Source organism: Coenobita brevimanus, chromosome 116 (assembly GCF_032717465.1).
Source record: "Coenobita brevimanus isolate Jiangsu-jjx chromosome 116, ASM3271746v2, whole genome shotgun sequence".
Taxonomy (NCBI): Eukaryota; Metazoa; Arthropoda; class Malacostraca; order Decapoda; family Coenobitidae; genus Coenobita; species Coenobita brevimanus.
This window is the reverse complement of record NC_137069.1, coordinates 24,539,285-24,548,634: the sequence shown is the minus strand read 5'-3', so window position 1 is coordinate 24,548,634 and position 9,350 is coordinate 24,539,285. Positions and strand designations below refer to the sequence as shown.

Here is a 9,350-nt window from a genome sequence, read left to right as displayed (position 1 = left end):
GTAAACAGAGGGACATAGAGACAAGAGGAGAGAGAGAAGGAAAAAAACAAGCAATGAAGAAACAGCGAGAGAGAGAGTTTGTTGTTGCTGAATATTTGTTCACCTGTTGTGGGGCACGGGCAAACTAAGAGCCCGTCAGAGATAAGCAGAGAATAAACAAGGAAAGAGCAAAAAAAAAAAAAAAAAAAAAAAAGGTGAGTTGGATCTAGCTAAGTGACGGGGAGTGGAAGTAGCAGTTAACGGGGAGGTGGATAACCCCGTACAGTTTGCAGAAGCCTTTGAAAGGTTGCATTGCCAATGGCCCTAGCAGCATCGTACTCATCATCGCCTGAGCGACCAAAGCCCTCTCCAGGGAGCTCTCGAACAAAAGCGGTTGCAGGGTCGAGAATGTAATGGCAGAGGGGTTCAGCAGACCGCTTGTAGCAGATGGGGCACGGTTCAGGGTCCAAGCTGGTAATCTAATGGTAGCATAGGAATCCCATGCGTAAACGCCGAAGCCTGAGTAAGAGATAATTGGGTAGGCCTAGAGGGATCGAGATAGGGGAATATGATGTGGCCGCAGCATACCAAGTGGCCGAGCGTGAGCCGGCGGCGACACATAGGCGATGGTCGTCCTTTGTAAGTTCTGTAATAATGCCAGCCACAGCAGAGAGAAATCTGGAAGCACTGGGGCGAAGCAGATATCTAACATCAGGGAGTGATGTAGCTGCATGTGCAGCAGCATCGGCTAGTTCATTACTCCGTATCCCAACGTGCCCAGGTACCAAGTGAAAAATCACAATGCCACCCCGCCGCTGGATGAGGGAGGACACTGTAAATATGGCAGTAAGTAAGAACTGGTGGGCAACTAGAGAGAGAGATGCCAGGCATTGAAGGGAGGATAGGGAGTCAGTATGGAGAATGTCATGTCTATGTCGATGGCTATACGCATGGCGCAGGGCACCAAGAAGAGCCACTAGCTCCACCTGAAAGGCGGAGACACCCGTGGTGATGCGCCAGGATTCAGTATTGTCCCCATAAGCAAAAGCAGCTCCCGCTGAACCATCAGACGAAACAGAGCCATCAGAATAGTAGACTGCCGCATCAGAGGAGTTGAGCGCAGCGAGTCTACTGAGACTCTCCTGCCGAAGGATGGCCGGGATCGAGTGGCGAGGCTTCATGTCGGTGGGACTGATAATGGTGAAAGGGGGAGGTGCCCAGGGTGCAGGAGGTTCGTAGCCTGGACATGCCAGCTCTGGATCTTGGCACACCTCTTGTGCCCCACCCAACTTGTGAAAGAGAGCCGCCATGACTGAAGCCCGATCCCGAGGGGAGGACGGGTCTGGGGGCCTGCTAGCCAGGCGTTTAAGAAGAATGGAGACATGTAGCATCGAGTGAAGATTAACTAAACGAAGCATTTCAGTCGTTGCACGCAGTGTGATCTGGTGGGCGAGTGATGGAAACCCACTTTCCATCTGTAAATTGACCAGTCGGGTCCAACATGGAGCGCCCAGCATAATCCGCAGAGCATCATTTTGGAGTACCTCCAAGGACTGGGAGATGGGGGAAGCCAGCCCTGGGAAGCAGATCGCACTGTAATCGACTAGGGAGCGGACTGTACGGACATAGAAAGTACGCAGAACTGCATACGACGCCCCTAAGCTGCGACTAGAGAGGTAGCGGAGAGCAGAAATGTGGGAGGCACCCCACTCTCGTAAGTATCTCACGTGTCGGTTGAAAGTTAGCGCCGAGTCAAAGTAGACCCCCAGATATCGGTGCAGCGTGACAGGCTCAATGCAGTGGCCACCTACTGAGAGGGGATGTTCGGGAGGGCGGAGACTGAAAGGTAGGCACTTGGTCTTCTCGAGGTTGACTTTCAGCCCGAGTTCATTACACTTGTTATGCAATCTAGAAAGATGGGTGCCTGGGTGAAGCAGTCTTTCCTGGAGAAGACCAGTGCCAGGTCGTCTGCATAAACAAGCAGTGTTACGCCGGGTCCATAGTCAACAGTTAGAAGTCTCTCTGCCAACACGTTGAATAACGGGGCTAAGAACGCTCCCCTGGGGAGTGCCATTGGGATGATGATATAAGGGAGAGAGTTGCCACTGGAATCTGACCCCTGCTATCTAGTTAAGAAAGGAGTCCCCCACCCATGACGAGAATCTACCTCCGACTCCCTGTCGGCAAGGGCTGCCTGGATGACAAGAGGGTTCACCAGCTCGAACGCTTTTTCGAGATCAAGGAAGACAGCCATCCCCCGTCCACGCTGAAGCTCCCCGAGGAAGGAAGCAAGGCAGTGAGACGCACTCCTGCCAGAGTGGTAAGCAATTCTCCTCGGCTGCAATGGTCCCAGATGCCAGACAAGGTGAGCACGCACAACCCTACCTGTTGTCTTAGCCACACAGCTAAGAAGCGAGATAGGGTGCATGGCGCCAGGATTGCGAGGTTTGGGAATTGGGTGGATGACAGCTGTCTTCCATGACCTTGGCAAACGGCCCTCAGACCACAAGAGGTTGGGCAGATCAACGAGACAATCTCTCCCACAATCTCCGGCATGTGATAAGAGAGAATAGGTTAGCCCGTCGAGCCCCGGAGCAGTGTCTCCTCTGTGCTGCAGTGCTTTTTGCAGTTCCCAGCTGGTGAAAGGTACATCAGCAGGGTCAGTCCTTTCACAGGCAGCCTGAATTGCTGCAAGGCGAGCGGTAGACAACTGCACCTGCTTGTCTCTAACGGACTGCAGGAGATTGTGGGAAGTGGAGAGGTCTGTGAAGTGTTGTGCAAGATGGCTGGCTTCACCAGCTGGGTCAGGGTGAGAGGGTGGACGGGGGGGACGTGGATCAGAGACAGACTGGATTCTCCTCCACATCTCCCTGAGAGTTGAGTGAGAGTCCAAAGTCCTGCACCATCTGATCCACACCTCCCCTTTCATGCGGCGTTTCTCCAACACAACGTGTTGCATTATGGCAGCAAGATATCAGCAGTGCGGGGATGTGCAGCGCCGCCGGTACTGCTTACGTGCTGCATTGAGTTGGTGGTTCAGTTCCCTGACCCTGTCGCAGTAGATCCAGCCGTCTCGGTATCGCTTCATGGATCGTCGCTGTAGCGGGATGGCGAGAGAGGCAGCTTGTGCAAACGCACTGGCAGCTTGATCTGCTCTGCCCTCGAGGTCTAGGGCGGGAGGAGAGGCCTCGAAAATGGTGGTTAAAGCTCTGGCAAAGGTGGCCCAGTCGGCTTTGCTGAGGTCCCACCTTGGTGGGGGAGGTGGGGGGGGGAGGGAGGGGCGCGAGTGGTAGCCTGATCTGAATTGCTAAGTGATCGCTGGCTAGGTGCAGGTGGAGTGACCACTGCGCCGAGCCAGCAAGAGGGGTGGAGATGAATGATAGATCCAAGCGCCCTCCCTGAATGTGGGTGGGTTCGTGAATGTAGTTTATTAAGGAGACACCATCCATCTCCTCGAGAACGAGTGAGATGTGCCGTCCTGCCTCATTGGATGGAAGGGGCGATGCAAGAAAGTCATGATGGGTGTTAAAGTCGCCCCCAATAAAGACAGGACCTGAGGCATGGGAGAACAGCTCTCCCACATTGAGAGTGCCCCCCTGGCTTTTGTAGACATTGTACACAGTTAGTGTTGAGGATATCAGGTGTAACACAACACCTTGCACCTCCACATCTGGTCCACAAAAAGGCAAGGGGTCACAGACAGTGTGGGAGACGTGATCTTTAACGAGTATGGCACATCCTCATGTGTCTCCGCGTTCGCAGGGGAGGAGATGGGAGGTGTATCCAGGGAGTCGAAAGGAGGAGTTATCGGGAAGTAGGGTCTCCTGCAGGAGAAAGACGTGGGGCTGATCCCTGGTAACTGCCTCCTGCAGGAGGGGGAGCTTGTGCCTGATCCCCAAACCATTCCACTGTATTAAGCGGAGGTCTGCAGGGTCTGCTTGCAGGTCTTGTGAGGCAGTGGGCTGTCGCCCAGCAGGGAGGCTGGGGCCTTGACCACCTCGTCGGCTGCCACTGGTGCTGGCGCTTTCTCTGGTGGAGGGGATGGAAGATGAGGCTCCTGAACCCCCTGGGGGGAGGCAGCGGTGGATCGGGGCTGTGTCCTCCATGTCGGGCGAGCTGCCCTGCGCGGTAGGGGTCTGATAGTCCCTGAAGGGGGCGCTGGCTGAGGGGCGCCTCTCTGCTTCTTTTCAATGCCTTGATCGATAATCTTGTTGATCGCGGTTGAGACTAGGGCTGTGGAGCACGTTACCCCTAGGCATTGGTTGATACCCACAGCTATGGCCTCCGCTATTTGTTTGCCAATGGAGCAGAGCTCCTTGAGGGTGAAGACGGGCTCCTGCTGAATGGGAGCCTGGGGGGGGCTGGGAGTGACCCCAGCTGGTGGTTGCTGCAGTGGCGAGCTCAGGTAGTGTACCTCTGCAGAGGTGATGCCCTGGATAAGAGCAGGTGGTGAAGGGACTGCTGTCTCGTTGCGTGGAAGTGGGCTCAGCGCGGTTGGCAGAGGAGAGAATTCTGCCTCATTCATGGATGTGATCTGTTTTGTGGGGCGACGCTGTTGCTGTCCCCAAATGAAAGTTCCAGGAGGTGCCGGTTTGGTGCTGAATGCCTGTTGCTTCCTCACCCAAGCTACTTGACGTTCTCGCCCTCGATCTACAAGGGCCACTTTGGTGGGGCAGCTGGGGTGCCACACTGGTGTTTGCCCAGGCAGTTCGGGCAGCGAGTCAGGATGGCCTCCATGGCCTTGAACTTGGCCAAACACCTCTCCGTTTCGTGCGAGCCGCTGCACATTGCACAGACGACAGCTCGGTTGCAAGTGGCACGGTGGTGCCCGTATCGCTGACACCTGTAACAGCGGAGTGGCTCTGGGGTGAAGGGGCGAAGATGGTATTCTCCCCAGTTCCCCAGTCGATCACCGGGATCACAGGACCCTGCAGGGTGACGAGGATCTGATGAGTCTCCTCCCTGGTCCGCATTCTCTGGCAGCGGATCACCACTTCGACCTGGGGGTGTTGGAGCAGTATCGCCACAGGCATCCTCAAGGGATAACCCATGATGATGGCCTTCGTTGACTGTTGCCCAAGCATCAGCTCGACTAGTTTGACAGGGGAGGCCTCGTCCGGCGTAGCTGCTTTCAAGAGGTCGTAAGCGTCCTCGTCCTTCGGCACCAGCACTTAGCTCCCGTCCCTTCCGATTAGGTTGGAGAAATGTAGCCCTGGCAGGTGACGCTCTAGTGCAGCCACGGCATCGTAACTTGTTGCATGCCCTTCTTGAACAGGCACCCGGAACGCTGGGATCGAAGAGCGAGATGGCGGGTGCACAGCTACAGACACGGAAGGACGAGCAGCAGGAGGAGCCCTGAGGGGAGCCCCAGTATATGGTGCCGGAGTAGGGCTGTTTCCCTGTCGACCACACCTCGACCATTTGCGGGCTACAAGGGTGAAACCCTCATCATCAGGAATATCAAAATCAGGAGAGGGGGAGATCCGAGTAGCAGCAGGAGCTTCAGGCGGGACCTCCATCCGCCTAGGAATATGAGCAGACTTAGCTGGCCCGGACTCGTGAGAGGGGGCGCAGGTGGGAGCACAAGGCTGAGGACCGAGAGCTCGGTTCACGGAGGTGCTTTGCCTTGGGCGGGGCCGAAAGCTGCACGTCAGGAAACAGAGGTGCCCTGGGTGGAAGAGAGAGAGGGTGGAGCAGGTGCGACCTCCTCCATTGCCTCATGTAGGCGGGCTGCCTTAACAGAGCGGGTTGAAGTAAAGTTGGAAAAATTTCCGCACGGGACACCACATAAAAGGCAGCAGGAGCGGCAGATAATTTGATCTGGTAACAGTGTTTTTTTTTTTTCTTTTATGCGAGGAAGAAGGAACCAAAGGCCATGAGCCCGCAGTAACAGTTCCCTCCAAGAGAAAAACAAAATATAATAGAGAGCCAAATTCAAGATCCGATCATTTTGAGATGCCTGGACACACTGCGTTTGAAAGACTGGAGATCATAGGCAGCAGGAAATACAGATAGAGGGAGACAGTTCCAGAGCTGACCTGTTGTGTAAATGAAAGACTGGGAGTAACGGTTAACTCTTGCATTAGAGAGTTGGACAGAAAAGGGATGAGAGTTTGCTGCCAGACGGGTGCTACGCGCCCGTCGTAGAGGTGGAGGAATGCAAGCAGACAGTTCAGAGGAGCAGTGACCATTAAAGTAGCGATAGAAAAGAGATAAAGATGCAACAGTGTGGCGAAGAGAAAGAGGTTGAAGGGAGTCAGTAAGAGGAGGAGAGTTAATGAGACGAAGAGCCTTTGACTCCACCCTATTGAGAAGAGCTGTATGTGGGGAGCCTCCCCACACATGAGAGTTGTACTCCACACAGGGGCGGATAAAACCCCTGTATAGAGTCAACAATTGTGCAGGGGTAAAGAAAGAGCAGAGTCGGCTTAGCACACCCAATCTCTTGGAAGCAGATTTTACAAGAGATGTATATGATCTTTCCAAGATAAGTCCCGAGTAAAGGAGGGTAAAGGAGGGGTGGGACGTGCGGGGTAGGTGAGGGATTGGGGGGGTAGTGGGGATAGCCGTGTGGTGGGAGGGGTGGGACGTGAGGGATGGGGGGGTAGTGGGAGTAGCTGTGTGTTGGGAGCGATGGGAGTGGGTGGTAGAGGAGTGCTGGGGAGAGGCTTAGTAGCGATTTAATGTCGTAACATAATTTGCGTAGATTTTAAATGAATGTATTTTTATGATAGGGAAACACACGAAGTAGCAACAAGCTGTAAAGTGATTGTTCATGACATTATGAAAAATGGTCAGTTCAGTGATCAAGCAAGGCTGATATAAACACACAGACATCACCAACACATAACCTTCTATAATGACTCGCCCCTCTTCGGTATCTATAACATCCCTATTGTAACACTGACTAATATCAGACGTTTACCTCAGATACGTCTCAGAAAAGTTGATGATACATTCTTTATTGTAACATAGATATGTATTGTGTGGAAAATAAAGTATGCATAATATTCAATTTCTTCGTTGTTTCAGTCAGCCATTAGTACGAGTATCTTTCTCCCAAAAAGGCATTAAAATATGTCATATTTTAAGACAAATGCACATTTGTTAGCTGTCAATGTGAATTTGATATATTTCCTAAATCGTAAGCACATGCTGTCTGCTTGTCACAAACTAATTTAACCATAAACCAGACCTAGACCTTTTCAAGTCAATCAGTAGCGTCTGTGTGTGTGTGTGTGTGTGTGTGTGTGTGTGTGTGTGTGTGTGTGTGTGTGTGTGTGTGCAGTGTATAATACTGGGTCTCTCGCTGTCTAACTCTCTCAGTTTATCTCACAGAGACTCATATGTAGGCTTAGGATAATTATGCATTTGCATATGTGCATATGCAAATGCAAATTCTAGCCATTTATAAGCGTAAGTGCATATTTCAACTTTTCTGTTTATTTATTCGGCATATTCTTTGAAATTTCCTGGGTATTATAACTTCTTCAACCTGTAATAATATTTAAAGTCATAATATCCATCAGATCATAGTTAATTTATACTGCTTAATTGGGTGGGGTTGGGAAGGCCGTGACTTGATGGTCAGTAGACGGCTGCTGCATGAGATGGATTCGTGTATCACCACTTGATTCACCAGAGTCTGAGACTCATGCATGGCCTCTGACTAATACATATATATAAGGGTGATCTGGTGGGGTCGGCCACTCTTGTTATTATGTTGTCGTCAGTAACTTCTGTCCGTTGGGTCCTCTTTCTCCAGGTCTAACTACCTCATTTCTTTCTCAGTTCCATCTCTCTACCTAATCTTTTGTCTTCCCCTCGCTCTTCACCCTTCCACCTGACTCCTCTATGCCATCTGCACAGGATCAACTTCCTCCATCCTGGTCACATGCCCATACCACCTCAAACGTGCCTCTCGTGCCTTCTCCACATCTGACACAACTCCTGCCTCTGCTTTGATGTCATCATTCCTCCTCCTCTCTCTCAGTGACACTCCCATCAGCCATCTCAGCATTCTCATCTCTGTCCTCTCCAGCTGTTTATCTTCATTCTTCCTCAACGCCCAGGCTTTTGCGCAACACAGCAATATAATACCAACTTTTGGAAGATGGCTTCAGGTCATTCCTCCATCTACATTACACACCCCAAAGAAGGGCGCGTTCCCTAGTTTGGAAAGCACTGGTTTACGAGAACATTGCCAACCGAGTGCTAACCCAACATAGTCATCGGTATTGACACATTCTGTCAGTGACGTTTTTTGTTCTTGGTCCAGTTAATAATATTTGTTTATCCAGACAAATGTTAGAACGTGTAGTACTAGAATGATGCATGAAGTTTATCAGAAACCCAGTAGAATAGAATAATTGGGTTGAGAAACAGCTGCACACATCCTCCAACCTTACCTCAACACGATACACGAATGGTTCACCACAAACAGGCTCAAAATAGCCCCAGCCAATTCTACAGTGACCCTTCTCACAAAATGGGCAGCAGAACACAGCCACATCCCACACCTCACCATAAACAACACTCCCCTACCACACACACACCCAAAATCCTTGGTGTAACATACAATACATCAATGTCATTTAAACAACACATCACAAACATTAAAAATAAAATAACACCAAGACTCAATGCCTTAAGGTTACTTGCCCATAGAACATTCGGGCACAACAAAGAAACCACCACCACAGTATACAAACAATATATACGTTCAGTGATGAATTATGCAAGTCCTGCCTGGCTCCTAACCTCACCAAAACACACAACACTACAGACCATACAGAACAAGGCCCTAAAAATAATTACAGGTTGCACAACTACTACATCCACAGACCACCTACATCAAGAAACCAAAGTCCTCAAAGTCAAGGATCATCTAGACATGAGAGGCACCCAGTTTCTTGCTGCAGCCTCCACAAACCCACAACACTCATTATACTACATGGCAGCACATCCACCCACACCAAGGAACATCAAAACAACACCCAGCACACGATACCATACACAAATACTGTCATCTCTCCCCCTTCGCCCACCTCAGACCAGCTTCCAGGAGCATATCCACACTCAGATCACTCACGGCTCCATTCAGTCACTTAAAGACAACACAAAGCTGCACGCACGGCCTCCTGACATCCACCTTTCTGAATCCTATCTCCCTCATGAGGACGAGGTCCACCTGGCCAGGCTGAGATGTGGGCACCATCCAGCCCTCTTAAGCTACCAGAAGAGGCTGGATAACTCCGTCGCTGATGCCTGTCCAGGATGCAACACAGCATCCCATACTATTAAGCACATTATGGAAGACTGCATTGCACACAATAACCTACGCCAGCAACACAATATACACTCTTTGAGAG

General features: G+C 51.2%; 1 protein-coding gene across 1 annotated transcript; it reads right to left on the bottom strand.

Moving 5' to 3' along the window:
* Window positions 1-236: 236 nt before the first annotated feature.
* On the bottom strand, window positions 237-2,938 carry LOC145418689 (uncharacterized). Its single transcript, XM_080287029.1, has 3 exons — window positions 2,130-2,938; window positions 568-1,947; window positions 237-450 (listed from the first exon to the last, which is right to left on the bottom strand). The coding sequence occupies exons 1-3, from the start codon at window positions 2,936-2,938 to the stop codon at window positions 237-239; spliced, it is 2,403 nt and encodes an 800-aa protein (XP_080143155.1).
* Window positions 2,939-9,350: the final 6,412 nt, after the last annotated feature.

Coding starts and splice junctions, on each gene's coding strand:
- LOC145418689 (XM_080287029.1), bottom strand. CDS start 2,938: ATGCAACACGTTGTGTTGGAGAAACGCCGCATGAAAGGGGAGGTGTGG. Junction 1,948..2,129: donor GAGGTAGATTCTCGTCATGG/GTGGGGGACTCC, acceptor TTGTTTATGCAG/ACGACCTGGCACTGGTCTTC. Junction 451..567: donor GGCTCACGCTCGGCCACTTG/GTATGCTGCGGC, acceptor TTAGATTACCAG/CTTGGACCCTGAACCGTGCC.